The 19,566-nt window shown below is 47.8% G+C and overlaps 1 protein-coding gene across 2 annotated transcripts in view; it reads left to right on the top strand.

Moving 5' to 3' along the window:
* Positions 1 to 622: 622 nt before the first annotated feature.
* dyrk2 (dual-specificity tyrosine-(Y)-phosphorylation regulated kinase 2) overlaps positions 623 to 19,566 on the top strand; it is a 25,896-nt gene continuing 6,952 nt past the window's right edge. Inside the window, exons 1-2 of one of the 2 annotated variants that reach the window (XM_046333655.1) lie at positions 623 to 880; positions 1,621 to 1,751. In XM_046333655.1, coding sequence (XP_046189611.1) covers positions 841 to 880; positions 1,621 to 1,751 — 171 coding nt within the window. In that variant the 5' untranslated portion in view covers positions 623 to 840. The other variant, XM_046333656.1, reaches the window with a different exon arrangement.

Below are 19,566 nucleotides of genomic sequence, written 5' to 3'. Positions count from 1 at the left end.
CAAAGTGGGGCACCACAGTGCAGTAGAGTATCATATGTGTCTAGGGCTATACAGACTATTCTGACGTGCAAACCGATATTTAATTTCAGAATATTATAAGAATGTGGTTAGGGGGGGGGTGGTCAGGTGTTTGGTTAAGGTTTAGGGTTAAGGTAAAAGTTCTGTTTTAGTTTTTTGGATCGTTGCAAGTCAGAAAAGTCCGTATAGATATTCCTATCACGTTATATTAATTAATGGGTCGGTTGGGTTTGGGTTCGTGATCACCAAGTGACCAAGAGGACTTCCCTAAATGTAGGCTGTCTGTCGGCTCCTGCTGGAACATAGGCTGGTTGTGCGTCGCCAGCTTAGCAACCGAACCAACCACATCTCACGCTCATTAGTGTGTGAGTGTGAGAGAGAGAGAGAGAGAGAGAGGTGGATGAGTGCAAGGACGATAGATAAGGAAGAAGGCAACACCCAAACTTGTTGACCGACTTATGTATTTGCAGTGTAGGTGAGAGAGACTGATGCCGCTTCTGTTGCTTGTGTTGAAGAAGAAGGAAAAAACACGGAGTTAGTTTGTTGTTGTATTGATCTACAGCAGCCTAGCGTGGGATATATATATATGTTTTTGTATCTATAGGTTCGTGTTTTTGGGGTTGTATTTCCAAGCGATGGTGGCGGCAGAAGCAACATTTCAGCTGGTGTTGATGGAAGACTTCCCAGTTTTGCAGAGTTGCACGTTGCGAATGCAAGACTGGATGTAGCTGATTGGAGTAGCGACATCGGTGATCACACAGCCGAGTGGGAGGAGGGGAGATTCTGAAAGTGGGTTTTTCTGTGCGTGACTCTCCAGCGGCCATGTTATCCAAGAAGCCGTGCGCTGCCGTCTATCCAACTGGTAAGGAACAACAACATGGAGCCGAACGGGCTAAACAATACGGTTAAACTCACTTTGATCGCCGGAGGAATATTGTTGATGGATTTTATGCCTTTTTTGTCGGGTTCTTTGTAACAAGTTTATTACACGTTTACGCCGAGTCTTGCTTCGGGTTTTCCCTGGTCTGTTGAAGAGGGGGGGAGCCTTTGCTAAAATAGTGTATCCCTGCTCTATGTTTTGAGTAGTTAATGGCGATACATTCGGAGATTTTTTTTTTCTTTCTTTCTCTAAAAGCCTGAAGTGGGCTGTTTGCAAAACCAAAGTCAAATGCCGGTGTGTTATTTATCCCATATGACAGTATATGTGTGTCAAGAGAGAACACAGGTTTATTTCTGCAAGCAGGACGGAATCATATGCCCACTGGTTTCTGTGTTGTTTTCCCCCGATCTCTATATGCTACACGACTATGGGGCGCAAAAGGATCTTACAACCAGGACAGCCTACACTCTGGCGGTCATCATCTGTCCAAGCACACATAATGCGGAATTAACCTACCTGTTTTTGCCGAAGCCATTGTCGCAAGAAGGATTTCCACCTACAATGACCCCCTTAAATGCCTGCTTAAATTACTATCCTTAAAAGGGATTAAGACAAGAGTCCATAGCCTACTTTACAGCCTGACAACTCTGAGGTGGCCTATGTGGGTAAATAGGCCCATTCAGATTAACCTCATTTCCTGTGTCATTTTGTACGATCTGCAGGCAAAGGGGGTGAGATCTGCCAGCTACAGTCTTCCCCCGGAATCGGAGTCGGGGGTCCCCGGGCCGTAGCAGCGACAGACCCGCCATCGCCCGTCACACTACCACCCCTCAGGAATATCAAGTCGCTCACGGTACGTAACCTACGGAGCCATGCTTGCTTGTGGGTTTACTGTGGACTAAACATCGGCTTCTTCTTATACTAATAATACTAATAATAGTGTGGACCTGCTGCCTATTGCAATGGATTACAGTAGTTTCATTTACATCGTGCATCGCTTATCTATAGGCTATAGAGACCGGAAATGGTGTCTAATAAAAACATATTTTGTTGCGAACAGGGGAGGGTTGTGTGGTTACATGGTTGTTACAACGTAGCGCCGCGGTTTGGTTTAGATTCAGCTGAACGGAATGCAACCACGTAACAAGTTGTCCTGCCACACTGTCACGCGAGGTGTACATTATAAGGCATTAGCACGTGTAGGGTACAGCAGACAATACATAGATATCAAGCTATATATCGTGTGATCCTAGATAACGCGTACGGTAGTAGACCTATGTCACGTGTGCTTATAGTTTTGTTTATGACCGTGGAAGGGCTACACGGTATTCGTTCTTTACGGTGCTGTAACTTTTACGATGATCGTAGCAGGCTGGCAGAGGCTAGATTTCAAGCTTGGAGCTTTAACGTCAGTTAGACTTCTCAGTGATACAGTTGCAACTTGCAAAATCCCAATGCACCATATTTAGGATTTGTTATTGCTGTTGTTGTTGTTGCTGTTGTTGTTGCATAACTACAGCGTTGTTGAGTTGACAGTTAGTTACCATGTTTAGCATGTTGTCAGACTGGTATAAAATGTGAGGCCACACGATAAGAGTCTTGTCTCGAAGCCATTGCCAGTGTGTTGTGTGTGTCTGGGGGGGCGCACATGGATTCAGGGAAATTGAAGATTGAGATTTAATATGAGTTTGCATGCTGTAGAAAAAATATACCGTTTTACGATAATCACGTTGACAGAGATACTCAGGTAAGCAGAGGCTATGTGTCTTGTGGAGGTTGAAACAACTCTTACTGTGTACAGTGTAGCTACGTTAGCCGACTGATTTATAGCCTGCCTGATGTTTGCACGTGATCTCAGACAGATATGTCTTTATTTTGACAATCGAGACTATAAGGTTCATATGTTGGGGGGAGGGATGTGTAAACATGACCCAACTGTAAACATGAAATGATATTGTAATGTTTTAATACTGGTGGATAGTTGGTCCAGCAGGCTCTATAAAAGTGTGTCCTGAAGTAATGGAGGATTTGGACTCCAGTTAAATGAAGGAGGAGTTTCCAGTCCTTTATTTAGTCCTTCCTTCAAATAGCTATAAATATAGACTAGGCCAGAAGGACGAGCTCAGCAGCTCAGCAGATTTCTCCTGACAGAGGATTTTATTGGGCCCTTGTGTTTATCTTCAACTATGATTTAAGGAAAATAAAAACCTGACCAGGAAGTTCAAATCAAAATGAGGAAGATTTATATTGGTCCTTCCTGAAATAGCCCCAGGGACAATGTTGTTAAGTTGTAAATAAACCACGGATATATTCCTCACCAGTCTCTGTCTCTGTGAGGAACAGACATATTCCTCACCTGTCTCTGTCTCTGTGAGGAACAGACATATTCCTCACCTGTCTCTGTCTCTGTGAGGAACAGACATGTTCCTCACCTGTCTCTGTCTCTGTGAGGAACAGACATATTCCTCACCTGTCTCTGTCTCTGTGAGGAACAGACATATTCCTCACCTGTCTCTGTCTCTGTGAGGAACAGACATATTCCTCACCTGTCTCGGTCTCTGTGAGGAACAGACATATTCCTCACCTGTCTCGGTCTCTGTGAGGAACAGACATATTCCTCACCTGTCTCTGTCTCTGTGAGGAACAGACATATTCCTCACCTGTCTCTGTCTCTGTGAGGAACAGACATATTCCTCACCTGTCTCTGTCTCTGTGAGGAACAGACATGTTCCTCACCTGTCTCTGTGCTCAGGACAGGTATAATCAATGGTTGCGTGTCGACCTCCACCGTTCTCTGAGTGCTGATACTATTTAATCAGGTTAACTGTTCATTGTCAGGTTCAGACAGTGTTAGGTGTTGTATCTGGTCACACAATGTGTAGACTGTATCATAAATTCACAATATCACTTTCTGATTTACTCAACTATTTACCTCTATTCATCCAAAGAACAAGAACATAGATTTGAACATAGATTTGACCGAATCTGCAAAACTAACTTTCACTGGGGAGGGGGGAAATTGGTGTCTTTCCCAATACAATTCTGAGAGAATGTAGTCTATCAATCAGTAGTCTTAACGAAGAATTCTGCCACTTAACGCAGCTACTCTGGTAGTTGGAATCATGTCATTGTAGCTACACTCCCTGTCAGGGCCTGTCCTTTGTTCAAGTAGTCCTGGTGTCTATTCCAGTAGCTACACTCCCTGTCAGGGCCTGTCCTTTGTTCAAGTAGTCCTGGTGTCTATTCCAGTAGCTACACTCCCTGTCAGGGCCTGTCCTTTGTTCAAGTAGTCCTGGTGTCTATTCCAGTAGCTACTCTCCCTGTCAGGCCTGTCCCCTGTTCAAGTAGTCCTGGTGTCCATTCAAGTAGCTACTCTCCCTGTCAGGGCCTGTCCTTTGTTCAAGTAGTCCTGGTGCCCATTCAAGTAGGTACTCTCCCTGTCAGGCCTGTCCTTTGTTAAAGTAGTCCTGGTGCCCATTCAAGTAGCTACTCTCCCTGTCAGGCCTGTCCTTTGTTCAAGTAGTCCTGGTGTCCATTCAAGTAGCTACTCTCCCTGTCAGGCCTGTCCTTTGTTCAAGTAGTCCTGGTGTCCATTCAAGTAGCTACTCTCCCTGTTAGGCCTGTCCTTTGTTCAAGTAGTCCTGGTGCCCATTCAAGTAGCTACTCTCCCTGTCAGGCCTGTCCTTTGTTCAAGTAGTCCTGGTGCCCATTCAAGTAGCTACTCTCCCTGTCAGGCCTGTCCTTTGTTCAAGTAGTCCTGGTGCCCATTCAAGTAGCTACTCTCCCTGTCAGGCCTGTCCTTTGTTCAAGTAGTCCTGGTGTCCATTCAAGTAGCTACTCTCCCTGTTAGGCCTGTCCTTTGTTCAAGTAGTCCTGGTGCCCATTCAAGTAGCTACTCTCCCTGTCAGGCCTGTCCTTTGTTCAAGTAGTCCTGGTGCCCATTCAAGGCTACTCTCCCTGTCAGGCCTGTCCTTTGTTCAAGTAGTCCTGGTGCCCATTCAAGTAGCTACTCTCCCTGTTAGGCCTGTCCTTTGTTCAAGTAGTCCTGGTGTCCATTCAAGTAGCTACTCTCCCTGTTAGGCCTGTCCTTTGTTCAAGTAGTCCTGGTGTCCATTCAAGTAGCTACTCTCCCTGTCAGGCCTGTCCTTTGTTCAAGTAGTCCTGGTGCCCATTCCAGGCAGGTCACTGGCAGTAACAGTTGCTCCATGTGTTCCAGACAGTCATTGTTATCCAGAGAGGAGAAGGACAGAGACACAATAAGGTCACATGTTCAGGTTTTATTAGTGGTAGAATTGGCCCATCTAATGCTGTCAAGGTTGCTAGCTCTCTGTCCACTCAGTTATGGACTGTTCTGTTTCTTCTCCTGTTTGGCCCGACCTGAAATAACCTCATTAGTGTTGACACAAACACATCTGTTGTGGAACCAGAACCTCTACAGTACAGAGAGGTGGTGAAGACATCTGTTCCGGAACCAGAACCTCTACAGTACAGAGAGGTGGTGAAGACATCTGTTCCGGAACCAGAACCTCTACAGTACAGAGAGGTGGTGAAGACATCTGTTCCGGAACCAGAACCTCTACAGTACAGAGAGGTGGTGAAGCAAGGCCTCTTAGTGGAACACAACACTGGGAGCAAAACACAGCTCTCCTCCTCCTAAACGGCCCCCTATTCCCTATCTAGTGCCCTAGCTGTGACCAAAGCCCATCGGCTCTATATGAGAATAGGCAGCTATTTGAGACATATTTGCAGTCAGATATTATCACTCTCTGAGTTGGGACACTAGGGGGGTGATAAATGACTGAGGTACCCCCGGCCGTCTGCAGAGAGTTGGGTCTTGTTCATCGTGCCCCAAACGGACTGAAACAGGGAGGGACTGACTGAACACGTGTGGTTTGGGCTACAGACCAGTGGTATCCTGTAATCTGCAGCTGTCGTCCTCTCTACCCTCTCCCTGACCTGCCCCCCTTCCTGTCCACATCATGTCCCTGTTATCCAACCAAGACACAGGACAAGTGTTAAAAAGACAGCATTTAGAACAGCTATTGAGAGACACACGCACACACACACACACACACACACACACACACACACACACACACACACACACACACACACACACACACACACACACACACACACACACACACACACACACACACACACACACACACACACACACACACACACACACACACACACACTGTAGTTGGTCTCAGAGGCAACAATACATGGCTAATCATTTCACAGACACGCTAGTTGAACATGATGTGACTGTGTGTAGATAAATATTATAGTAAGTGTTGTATAAGTATGGTGGAATAACTCACGTTGACATGGTGGAATAACTCTAGTTGACATGGTGGAATAACTTTAGTTGACATGGTGGAACAACTCTAGTTGACATGGTGGAATAACTAGTTGACATGGTGGAATAACTCTAGTTGACATGGAGGAATAACTCTAGTTGACATGGTGGAATAACTCTAGTTGACATGGTGGAATAACTCTAGTTGACATGGTGGAATAACTAGTTGACATGGTGGAATAACTCTAGTTGACATGGTGGAATAACTCTAGTTGACATGGTGGAATAACTCTAGTTGACACGGCGGAATAACTCTAGTTGACATGGTGGAATAACTCTAGTTGACATGGCGGAATAACTCTAGTGGACATGGTGGAATAACTCGAGTTGACATGGTGGAATAACTCGAGTTGACATGGTGGAATAACTCGAGTTGACATGGTGGAATAACTAGTTGACATGGTGGAATAACTCTAGTTGACATGGTGGACTAACTCGAGTTGACATGGTGGACTAACTCGAGTTGACATGGTGGACTAACTCGAGTTGACATGGTGGAATAACTCGAGTTGACATGGTGGAATAACTCGAGTTGACATGGTGGAATAACTCGAGTTGACATGGTGGAATAACTCTAGTTGACATGGTGGAATAACTAGTTGACATGGTGGAATAACTCTAGTTGACATGGTGGACTAACTCGAGTTGACATGGTGGAATAACTCGAGTTGACATGGTGGAATAACTCTAGTTGACATGGTGGAATAACTCTAGTTGACATGGTGGAATAACTCTAGTTGACATGGTGGAATAACTCTAGTTGACATGGTGGAATAACTCTAGTTGACATGGTGGAATAACTCTAGTTGACATGGTGGAATAACTCTAGTTGACATGGTGGAATAACTCTAGTTGACATGGTGGAATAACTCTAGTTGACATGGTGGAATAACTCTATGACATGGTGGAATAACTTTAGTTGACATGGTGGAATAACTCTAGTTGACATGGTGGAATAACTCTAGTTGACATGGTGGAATAACTCTAGTTGACATGGTGGAATAACTCTAGTTGACATGGGTGGAATAACTCTAGTTGACATGGTGGAATAACTCTAGTTGACATGGTGGACATGGTGGAATAACTCTAGTTGACATGGTGGAATAACTCTAGTTGACATGGTGGAATAACTCTAGTTGACATGGTGGAATAACTCTAGTTGACATGGTGGACATGGTGGAATAACTCTAGTTGACATAATGGAATAACTCTAGTTGACATAATGGAATAACTCTAGTTGGCATGGTGGAATAACTCTAGTTGACATGGTGGAATAACTCTAGTTGACATGGAGGAATAACTAGTGGACTTGGAGGAATAACTCTAGTTGACATGGAGGAATAACTCTAGTGGACATGGTGGAATAACTCTCGTTGACATGGTGGAATAACTAGTTGACATGGTGGAATAACTAGTTGACATGGTGGAATAACTAGTTGACATGGTGGAATAACTCTAGTGGACATGGTGGAATAACTAGTTGACATGGTGGAATAACGAGTTGACATGGTGGAATAACTCTAGTGGACATGGTGGAATAACTAGTTGACATGGTGGAATAACTCTAGTTGACATAGTGGAAGAATTTATAGCTCCCCCACACCCTGTTCTGTAGTATAGAGACCAGCTGACAACCACCTCTCAACCCTGATCTGTAGTACAGAGACCAGCTGACAACCACCTCAACCCTGTTCTGTAGTACGAGACCAGCTGACAACCACCTCTCAACCCTGTTCTGTAGTACAGAGACCAGCTGACAACCACCTCTCAACCCTGATCTGTAGTACAGAGACCAGCTGACACCACCTCAACCCTGTTCTGTAGTACAGAGACCAGCTGACAACCACCTCTCAACCCTGTTCTGTAGTACAGAGACCAGCTGACAACCACCTCTCAACCCTGATCTGTAGTACAGAGACCAGCTGACAACCACCTCAACCCTGTTCTGTAGTACAGAGACCAGCTGACAACCACCTCAACCCTGTTCTGTAGTACAGAGACCAGCTGACAACCACCTCTCAACCCTGTTCTGTAGTACAGAGACCAGCTGACAACCACCTCTCAACCCTGATCTGTGTACAGAGACCAGCTGACAACCACCTCAACCCTGTTCTGTAGTACAGAGACCAGCTGACAACCACCTCTCAACCCTGTTCTGTGGAGTACAGAGACCAGCTGACAACCACCTCTCAACCCTGATCTGTAGTACAGAGACCAGCTGACAACCACCTCAACCCTGTTCTGTAGTACAGAGACCAGCTGACAACCACCTCAACCCTGTTCTGTAGTACAGAGACCAGCTGACAACCACCTCTCAACCCTGTTCTGTAGTACAGAGACCAGCTGACAACCACCTCAACCCTGTTCTGTAGTACAGAGACCAGCTGACAACCACCTCAACCCTGTTCTGTAGTACAGAGACCAGCTGACAACCACCTCTCAACCCTGTTCTGTAGTACAGAGACCAGCTGACAACCACCTCAACCCTGTTCTGTAGTACAGAGACCAGCTGACAACCACCTCAACCCTGTTCTGTAGTACAGAGACCAGCTGACAACCACCTCTCAACCCTGTTCTGTAGTACAGAGACCAGCTGACAACCACCTCTCAACCCTGTTCTGTAGTACAGAGACCAGCTGACAACCACCTCAACCCTGTTCTGTAGTACAGAGACCAGCTGACAACCACCTCAACCCTGTTCTGTAGTACAGAGACCAGCTGACAACCACCTCTCAACCCTGTTCTGTAGTACAGAGACCAGCTGACAACCACCTCAACCCTGTTCTGTAGTACAGAGACCAGCTGACAACCACCTCAACCCTGTTCTGTAGTACAGAGACCAGCTGACAACCACCTCTCAACCCTGTTCTGTAGTACAGAGACCAGCTGACAACCACCTCAACCCTGTTCTGTAGTACAGAGACCAGCTGACAACCACCTCAACCCTGTTCTGTAGTACAGAGACCAGCTGACAACCACCTCTCAACCCTGTTCTGTAGTACAGAGACCAGCTGACAACCACCTCAACCCTGTTCTGTAGTACAGAGACCAGCTGACAACCACCTCAACCCTGTTCTGTAGTACAGAGACCAGCTGACACCACCTCAACCCTGTTCTGTAGTACAGAGACCAGCTGACAACCACCTCAACCCTGTTCTGTAGTACAGAGACCAGCTGACAACCACCTCAACCCTGTTCTGTAGTACAGAGACCAGCTGACAACCACCTCTCAACCCTGTTCTGTAGTACAGAGACCAGCTGACAACCACCTCAACCCTGTTCTGTAGTACAGAGACCAGCTGACAACCACCTCAACCCTGTTCTGTAGTACAGAGACCAGCTGACAACCACCTCAACCCTGTTCTGTAGTACAGAGACCAGCTGACAACCACCTCAACCCTGTTCTGTAGTACAGAGACCAGCTGACAACCACCTCAACCCTGTTCTGTAGTACAGAGACCAGCTGACAACCACCTCAACCCTGTTCTGTAGTACAGAGACCAGCTGACAACCACCTCAACCCTGTTCTGTAGTACAGAGACCAGCTGACAACCACCTCTCAACCCTGTTCTGTAGTACAGAGACCAGCTGACAACCACCTCAACCCTGTTCTGTAGTACAGAGACCAGCTGACAACCACCTCTCAACCCTGTTCTGTAGTACAGAGACCAGCTGACAACCACCTCTCAACCCTGTTCTGTAGTACAGAGACCAGCTGACAACCACCTCAACCCTGTTCTGTAGTACAGAGACCAGCTGACAACCACCTCAACCCTGTTCTGTAGTACAGAGACCAGCTGACAACCACCTCAACCCTGTTCTGTAGTACAGAGACCAGCTGACAACCACCTCAACCCTGTTCTGTAGTACAGTTCTGTAGACCAGCTGACAACCACCTCAACCCTGTTCTGTAGTACAGAGACCAGCTGACAACCACCTCAACCCTGTTCTGTAGTACAGAGACCAGCTGACAACCACCTCAACCCTGTTCTGTAGTACAGAGACCAGCTGACAACCACCTCTCAACCCTGTTCTGTAGTACAGAGACCAGCTGACAACCACCTCTCAACCCTGTTCTGTAGTACAGAGACCAGCTGACAACCACCTCAACCCTGTTCTGTAGTACAGAGACCAGCTGACAACCACCTCAACCCTGTTCTGTAGTACAGAGACCAGCTGACAACCACCTCAACCCTGTTCTGTAGTACAGAGACCAGCTGACAACCACCTCAACCCTGTTCTGTAGTACAGAGACCAGCTGACAACCACCTCAACCCTGTTCTGTAGTACAGAGACCAGCTTACCCACCTCAACCCTGTTCTGTAGTACAGAGACCAGCTGACAACCACCTCAACCCTGTTCTGTAGTACAGAGACCAGCTGACAACATACAGGCATCAGGAACATGGTGACATGCTGAACATTTCAGAAGGGGTCTATAGTTTATGACCGTGGTGCTTTAAAAAGACACACAATGTAAGCCTGCGCATTTACATCAAGGACATGCTGGGACTGACTGTCCCCTTAACCTAGAGGACTAGTACCAGCTCTGTCCTGTCTCTGTTCCAGGGGACTGACTGTCCCCTTAACCCAGAGGACTAGTACCAGCTCTGTCCTGTCTCTGTTCCAGGGGACTGACTGTCCCCTTAACCCAGAGGACTAGTACCAGCTCTGTCCTGTCTGTTCCAGGGGACTAGTACCAGCTCTGTCCTGTCTCTGTTCCAGGGGACTGACTGTCCCCTTAACCCAGAGGACTAGTACCAGCTCTGTCCTGTCTCTGTTCCAGGGGACTAGTACCAGCTCTGTCCTGTCTCTGACCCAGGGCACTAGTACCAGCTCTGTCCTGTCTCTGACCCAGTGGACTAGTACCAGCTCTGTCCTGTCTGTTCCAGGGGACTAGTACCAGCTCTGTCCTGTCTCTGACCCAGGGGACTAGTACCAGCTCTGTCCTGTCTGTTCCAGGGGACTAGTACCAGCTCTGTCCTGTCTGTTCCAGGGGACTAGTACCAGCTCTGTCCTGTCTGTTCCAGGGGACTAGTACCAGCTCTGTCCTGTCTGTTCCCAGGGGACTAGTACCAGCTCTGTCCTGTCTCTGACCCAGGGACTAGTACCAGCTCTGTCCTGTCTGTTCCAGGGACTAGTACCAGCTCTGTCCTGTCTCTGAGGGGACTAGTACCAGCTCTGTCCTGTCTCTGACCCAGGGGACTAGTACCAGCTCTGTCCTGTCTGTTCCAGGGGACTAGTACCAGCTCTGTCCTGTCTCTGACCCAGGGGACTAGTACCAGCTCTGTCCTGTCTCTGTTCCAGGGGACTAGTACCAGCTCTGTCCTGTCTCTGACCCAGGGGACTAGTACCAGCTCTGTCCTGTCTGTTCCAGGGGACTAGTACCAGCTCTGTCCTGTCTCTGACCCAGGGGACTAGTACCAGCTCTGTCCTGTCTGTTCCAGGGGACTAGTACCAGCTCTGTCCTGTCTCTGACCAGGGGACTAGTACCAGCTCTGTCCTGTCTGTGACCCAGGGACTAGTACCAGCTCTGTCCTGTCTGTTCCAGGGGACTAGTACCAGCTCTGTCCTGTCTCTGACCCAGGGGACTAGTACCAGCTCTGTCCTGTCTCTTACCCAGGGGACTAGTACCAGCTCTGTCCTGTCTGTTCCAGGGGACTAGTACCAGCTCTGTCCTGTCTGTTCCAGGGGACTAGTACCAGCTCTGTCCTGTCTCTGACCCAGGGGACTAGTACCAGCTCTGTCTTGTCTCTGACCCAGGGGACTAGTACCAGCTCTGTCTTGTCTCTGACCCAGGGGACTAGTACCAGCTCTGTCCTGTCTCTGACCCAGGGGACTAGTACCAGCTCTGTCCTGTCTCTGACCCAGGGGACTAGTACCAGCTCTGTCCTGTCTCTGACCCAGGGGACTAGTACCAGCTCTGTCCTGTCTCTGTTCCAGGGGACTAGTACCAGCTCTGTCCTGTCTCTAACCCAGGGAACTAGTACCAGCTCTGTCCTGTCTCTGACCCAGGGGACTAGTACCAGCTCTGTCCTGTCTCTTTCCAGGGACTAGTACCAGCTCTATCTCAGACAGGGGACTAGTACCAGTCTGTCTAGTCTCTAACCCAGGGAACTAGTACCAGCTCTGTCCTGTCTCTAACCCAGGGAACTAGTACCAGCTCTGTCCTGTCTCTGTTCCAGGGGACTAGTACCAGCTCTGTCCTGTCTGTTCCAGGGGACTAGTACCAGCTTTGTCCTGTCTGTTCCAGGGGACTAGTACCAGCTCTGTCCTGTCTGTTCCAGGGGACTAGTACCAGCTCTGTCCTGTCTGGACTAGTACCAGCCTTGTCCTGTCTCTGACCCAGGGAATAGTAACCAGGGGACTAGTACCAGCTCTGTCCTGTCTGTTCCAGGGGACTAGTACCAGCTCTGTCCTGTCTGTTCAGGGAACTAGTACCAGCTCTGTCCTGTCTGTTCCAGGGGACTAGTACCAGCTCTGTCCTGTCTGTTCCCAGGGGACTAGTACCAGCTTTGTCCTGTCTGTTCCAGGGGACTAGTACCAGCTCTGTCCTGTCTGTTCCAGGGGACTAGTACCAGCTCTGTCCTGTCTGTTCCCCAGGTACCAGCTCTGGGTCTAGTACCAGCTGACTGTTCCAGGGGACTAGTACCAGCTTTGTCCTGTCTGTTCCAGGGGACTAGTACCAGCTCTGTCCTGTCTGTTCCAGGGGACTAGTACCAGCTCTGTCCTGTCTGTTCCAGGGGACTAGTACCAGCTCTGTCCTGTCTGTTCCAGGGGACTAGTACCAGCTTTGTCCTGTCTGTTCCAGGGGACTAGTACCAGCTCTGTCCTGTCTCTGACCCAGGGAACTAGTACCAGCTCTGTCCTGTCTCTTCACCCAGGGGAACTAGTACCAGCTCTGTCCTGTCTCTGTTCCAGGGGACTAGTACCAGCTCTGTCCTGTCTGTTACAGGGAACTAGTACTAGCTCTGTCCTGTCTCTGACCCAGGAAACTAGTACCAGCTCTGTCCTGTCTGGTGACCCAGGGGACTAGTACCAGCTCTGTCCTGTCTCTGTTCATTTCACAGAGAGGGACTACACCAGCTCTGGACTGTCTCTGGTTCCAGTGGAGACAGACTCTAGGGCACTACAGACAGGACTGTAATGGTTTGTGGAGACAGACTCTAGTCTACAGACAGGACTGTAATGGTTTGTGGAGACAGACTCTAGTCTACAGACAGGACAGTAATGGTTTGTGGAGACAGACTCTAGTCTACAGACAGGAGTGTAATGGTTTGTGGAGACAGAACTAGTCTACAGACAGGACAGTAATGGTTTGTGGAGACAGTGTAGTCTGGGCTACAGGTGAGCAGTAATGGTTTGTGGAGACAGACTCTAGTCTACAGACAGGACAGTAATGGTTTGTGGAGACAGACTCTAGTCTACAGACAGGACAGTAATGATAAGCCTGAAGTGTGCAGATGGTGTGGGAGTGTGTGTGTGTGTGTGTGTGTGTGTAACCATGTGTGTGTGTGGTGTGTGTGTGTGTGTGTGTGTGTGTGTGTGTGTGTGTGTGTGTGTGTGTGTGTGTGTGTGTGTGTGTGTGTGTGTGTGTGTGTGTGTGTGTGTGTGTGTGTGTGTGTGTGTGTGTGTGTGTGTGTGTGTGGAAGCAGTAGGACAGGGGGAACAGACAATCCCCTGCCTGAACGAAGCAACAGGATGTTGCAGAGAGAAAACAAGATGTCTGCCGAGCGAGGAGATAATCACCTCATCTCCTAGGGAAGGGTCTGGTGGGGAGGCAGCTCAGGAACACAGGAAGTACACTAATAGCGTTCACGCTAAACATTTATAGGAAAGAAGGAGCTAGATATACACAGAGTATTGAAGTTAGCATGAAAGAACATTTCCCCCCAAAAACAACATAAAACTTCTCTCCTGACGCATTCTGAATGCAGGGGCATATTGTACATGTCAGTCTCTATGGATTTTACTGGGAAGTTTCTAGTGACTAGTCTGACCTGGTAGTGAGTTTCTAGTGACTAGTCTGACCTGGTAGTGACTAGTCTGACCTGGTAGTGAGTCTAGTGACTAGTCTGACCTGGTAGTGAGTCTAGTGACTAGTCTGACCTGGTAGTGAGTCTAGTGACTAGTCTGACCTGGTAGTGAGTCTAGTGACTAGTCTGACCTGGTAGTGAGTCTAGTGACTAGTCTGACCTGGTAGTGAGTTCTAGTGGCTAGTCTGACCTGGTAGTGACTAGTCTGACCTGGTAGTGACTAGTCTGACCTGGTAGTGACTAGTCTGACCTGGTAGTGAGTTTCTAGTGACTAGTTTGACCTGGTAGTGACTAGTCTGACCTGGTAGTGACTAGTCTGACCTGGTAGTGACTAGTCTGACCTGGTAGTGAGTTTCTAGTGACTAGTTTGACCTGGTAGTGACTAGTCTGACCTGGTAGTGAGTCTCGTGACTAGTCTGACCTGGTAGCGAGTTTCTAGTGACTAGTCTGACCTGGTAGTGAGTTCTAGTGACTAGTCTGACCTGGTAGTGAGTTTCTAGTGACTAGTCTGACCTGGTAGCGAGTTTCTAGTGACTAGTCTGACCTGGTAGTGAGTTTCTAGTGACTAGTCTGACCTGATAGTGAGTCTAGTGACTAGTCTGACCTGGTAGTGAGTTCTAGTGACTAGTCTGACCTGGTAGTGAGTTTCTAGTGACTAGTCTGACCTGGTAGTGAGTTTCTAGTGACTAGTCTGACCTGGTAGTGAGTTCTAGTGACTAGTCTGACCTGGTAGTGAGTTCTAGTGACTAGTCTGACCTGGTAGTGAGTTTCTAGTGACTAGTCTGACCTGGTAGTGAGTCTAGTGACTAGTCTGACCTGGTAGTGAGTTTGTCTAGTGGTCTAGTCTGACCTGGTAGTGAGTTTGGTTCTAGTGACTAGTCTGACCTGGTAATGAGTTTCTAGTGACTAGTCTGACCTGGTAGTGAGTCTAGTGACTAGTCTGACCTGGTAGTGAGTTTCTAGTGACTAGTCTGACCTGGTAGTGAGTTTCTAGTGACTAGTCTGACCTGGTAGTGAGTCTAGTGACTAGTCTGACCTGGTAGTGAGTCTAGTGGCTAGTCTGACCTGGTAGTGAGTTTCTAGTGACTAGTCTGACCTGGTAGTGACTAGTCTGACCTGGTAGTGAGTTTCTAGTGAGTTTCTGACCTGTGACTAGTCTGACCTGGTAGTGAGTTCTAGTGACTAGTCTGACCTGGTAGTGAGTTCTAGTGACTAGTCTGACCTGGTAGTGAGTCTAGTGACTAGTCTGACCTGGTAGTGAGTAGTGACTAGTCTGACCTGGTGACTAGTCTGACCTGGTAGTGAGTTCTAGTGACTAGTCTGACCTGGTAGTGAGTTCTAGTGACTAGTCTGACCTGGTAGTGACTAGTCTGACCTGGTAGTGACTAGTCTGACCTGGTAGTGAGTTTCTAGTGACTAGTTTGACCTGGTAGTGACTAGTCTGACCTGGTAGTGAGTCTCTAGTGACTAGTCTGACCTGGTAGTGAGTTTCTAGTGACTAGTCTGACCTGGTAGTGAGTTCTAGTGACTAGTCTGACCTGGTAGTGAGTTTCTAGTGACTAGTCTGACCTGGTAGTGAGTTTCTAGTGACTAGTCTGACCTGGTAGTGAGTTTCTAGTGACTAGTCTGACCTGGTAGTGAGTTCTAGTGACTAGTCTGACCTGGTAGTGAGTCTAGTGACTAGTCTGACCTGGTAGTGAGTCTAGTGACTAGTCTGACCTGGTAGTGAGTTTCTAGTGACTAGTCTGACCTGGTAGTGAGTTCTAGTGACTAGTCTGACCTGGTAGTGAGTTCTAGTGACTAGTCTGACCTGGTAGTGAGTTTCTAGTGACTAGTCCTGAGTGAGTTTCCTGACCTGGTAGTGAGTCTAGTGACTAGTCTGACCTGGTAGTGAGTTTCTAGTGGCTAGTCTGACCTGGTAGTGAGTCTAGTGACTAGTCTGACCTGGTAATGAGTTTCTAGTGACTAGTCTGACCTGGTAGTGAGTCTAGTGACTAGTCTGACCTGGTAGTGAGTTTCTAGTGACTAGTCTGACCTGGTAGTGAGTTTCTAGTGACTAGTCTGACCTGGTAGTGAGTCTAGTGACTAGTCTGACCTGGTAGTGAGTCTAGTGACTAGTCTGACCTGGTAGTGAGTTTCTAGTGACTAGTCTGACCTGGTAGTGACTAGTCTGACCTGGTAGTGAGTTTCTAGTGACTAGTCTGACCTGGTAGTGAGTTCTAGTGACTAGTCTGACCTGGTAGTGAGTCTAGTGACTAGTCTGACCTGGTAGTGAGTTCTAGTGACTAGTCTGACCTGGTAGTGAGTTCTAGTGACTAGTCTGACCTGGTAGTGACTAGTCTGACCTGGTAGTGACTAGTCTGACCTGGTGAGTGACTAGTCTGACCTGGTAGTGAGTTTCTAGTGACTAGTTTGACCTGGTAGTGACTAGTGACTGACCTGGTAGTGACTAGTCTGACCTGGTAGTGACTAGTCTGACCTGGTAGTGAGTTTCTAGTGACTAGTCTGACCTGGTAGTGACTAGTCTGACCTGGTAGTGAGTCTCGTGACTAGTCTGACCTGGTAGTGAGTTTCTAGTGACTAGTCTGACCTGGTAGTGAGTCTAGTGACTAGTCTGACCTGGTAGTGAGTTTCTAGTGACTAGTCTGACCTGGTAGTGAGTTTCTAGTGACTAGTCTGACCTGGTAGTGAGTTTCTAGTGACTAGTCTGACCTGATAGTGAGTCTAGTGACTAGTCTGACCTGGTAGTGAGTCTAGTGACTAGTCTGACCTGGTAGTGACTAGTCTGACCTGGTAGTGAGTTTCTAGTGACTAGTCTGACCTGGTAGTGAGTAGTCTGACCTGGTAGTGAGTTTCTAGTGACTAGTCTGACCTGGTAGTGAGTCTAGTGGCTAGTCTGACCTGGTAGTGAGTCTAGTGACTAGTCTGACCTGGTAGTGAGTTTCTAGTGACTAGTCTGACCTGGTAGTGAGTCTAGTGACTAGTCTGACCTGGTAGTGAGTTTCTAGTGACTAGTCTGACCTGGTAGTGAGTTTCTAGTGACTAGTCTGACCTGGTAGTGAGTTTCTAGTGACTAGTCTGACCTGGTAATGAGTTTCTAGTGACTAGTCTGACCTGGTAGTGAGTTCTAGTGACTAGTCTGACCTGGTAGTGAGTCTAGTGACTAGTCTGACCTGGTAGTGAGTTTCTAGTGACTAGTCTGACCTGGTAGTGAGTCTAGTGACTAGTCTGACCTGGTAGTGAGTAGTCTGACCTGGTAGTGAGTTTCTAGTGACTAGTCTGACCTGGTAGTGAGTTCTAGTGACTAGTCTGACCTGGTAGTGAGTTTCTAGTGACTAGTCTGACCTGGTAGTGAGTTCTAGTGACTAGTCTGACCTGGTAGTGAGTTCTAGTGACTAGTCTGACCTGGTAGTGAGTTTCTAGTGACTAGTCTGACCTGGTAGTGAGTAGTCTGACCTGGTAGTGAGTCTAGTGACTAGTCTGACCTGGTAGTGAGTTTCTAGTGACTAGTCTGACCTGGTAGTGAGTTCTAGTGACTAGTCTGACCTGGTAGTGAGTTCTAGTGACTAGTCTGACCTGGTAGTGAGTTTCTAGTGACTAGTCTGACCTGGTAGTGAGTTTCTAGTGACTAGTCTGACCTGGTAGTGAGTTCTAGTGACTAGTCTGACCTGGTAGTGAGTTCTAGTGACTAGTCTGACCTGGTAGTGAGTTCTAGTGACTAGTCTGACCTGGTAGTGAGTTCTAGTGACTAGTCTGACCTGGTAGTGAGTTTCTAGTGACTAGTCTGACCTGGTAGTGAGTTTCTAGTGACTAGTCTGACCTGGTAGTGAGTTTCTAGTGACTAGTCTGACCTGGTAGTGAGTTTCTAGTGACTAGTCTGACCTGGTAGTGAGTTTCTAGTGACTAGTCTGACCTGGTAGTGAGTTCTAGTGACTAGTCTGACCTGGTAGTGAGTTTCTAGTGACTAGTCTGACCTGGTAGTGAGTTCTAGTGACTAGTCTGACCTGGTAGTGAGTTCTAGTGACTAGTCTGACCTGGTAGTGAGTTTCTAGTGACTAGTCTGACCTGGTAGTGAGTTTCTAGTGACTAGTCTGACCTGGTAGTGGGTTTCTAGTGACTAGTCTGACCTGGTAGTGAGTTTCTAGTGACTAGTCTGACCTGGTAGTGAGTTTCTAGTGACTAGTCTGACCTGGTAGTGAGTTTCTAGTGACTAGTCTGACCTGGTAGTGAGTTTCTAGTGGCTAGTCTGACCTGGTAGTGGTCTAGTTCTGACCTGGTAGTGAGCTAGTCTGACCTGGTAGTGAGTTTCTAGTGACTAGTCTGACCTGGTAGTGGGTTTCTAGTGGCTAGTCTGACCTGGTAGTGAGTTTCTAGTGACTAGTCTGACCTGGTAGTGAGTTTCTAGTGACTAGTCTGACCTGGTAGTGAGTTTCTAGTGACTAGTCTGACCTGGTAGTGAGTTTCTAGTGACTAGTCTGACCTGGTAGTGAGTTTCTAGTGACTAGTCTGACCTGGTAGTGAGTTTCTAGTGACTAGTCTGACCTGGTAGTGAGTTTCTAGTGACTAGTCTGACCTGGTAGTGAGTTTCTAGTGACTAGTCTGACCTGGTAGTGAGTTTCTAGTGACTAGTCTGACCTGGTAGTGAGTTTCTAGTGACTAGTCTGACCTGGTAGTGAGTTTCTAGTGACTAGTCTGACCTGGTAGTGGGTTTCTAGTGACTAGTCTGACCTGGTAGTGAGTTTCTAGTGACTAGTCTGACCTGGTAGTGAGTTTCTAGTGACTAGTCTGACCTGGTAGTGAGTTTCTAGTGACTAGTCTGACCTGGTAGTGAGTTTCTAGTGACTAGTCTGACCTGGTAGTGAGTTTCTAGTGACTAGTCTGACCTGGTAGTGAGTAGTCTGACCTGGTAGTGAGTCTAGTGACTAGTCTGACCTGGTAGTGAGTTTCTAGTGACTAGTCTGACCTGGTAGTGAGTTTCTAGTGACTAGTCTGACCTGGTAGTGAGTTTCTAGTGACTAGTCTGACCTGGTAGTGAGTCTAGTGACTAGTCTGACCTGGTAGTGAGCTGACCACGTTGTCTAGTATCTCCCACTTGGCTGCTGACAGAATCTGAGGGTGGTTTCCGGGGAGAGAGAGAGGCCTGGTAGTTCCTTAGAACATAGAAAAGTCATTGACACCTGGTAGAGAGAGGGGGAGAGACAGAGAGAGAGAGTTTCTAGTGACTAGAGACCTGGAGAGAGAGAGAGAGTCTGACCTGGAGTGAGTTTC

This window comes from Oncorhynchus gorbuscha, unplaced genomic scaffold (genome assembly GCF_021184085.1).
Source record: "Oncorhynchus gorbuscha isolate QuinsamMale2020 ecotype Even-year unplaced genomic scaffold, OgorEven_v1.0 Un_scaffold_496, whole genome shotgun sequence".
Taxonomy (NCBI): domain Eukaryota; kingdom Metazoa; phylum Chordata; class Actinopteri; order Salmoniformes; family Salmonidae; genus Oncorhynchus; species Oncorhynchus gorbuscha.
This window is presented reverse-complemented; position numbering and strand designations above follow the sequence as displayed.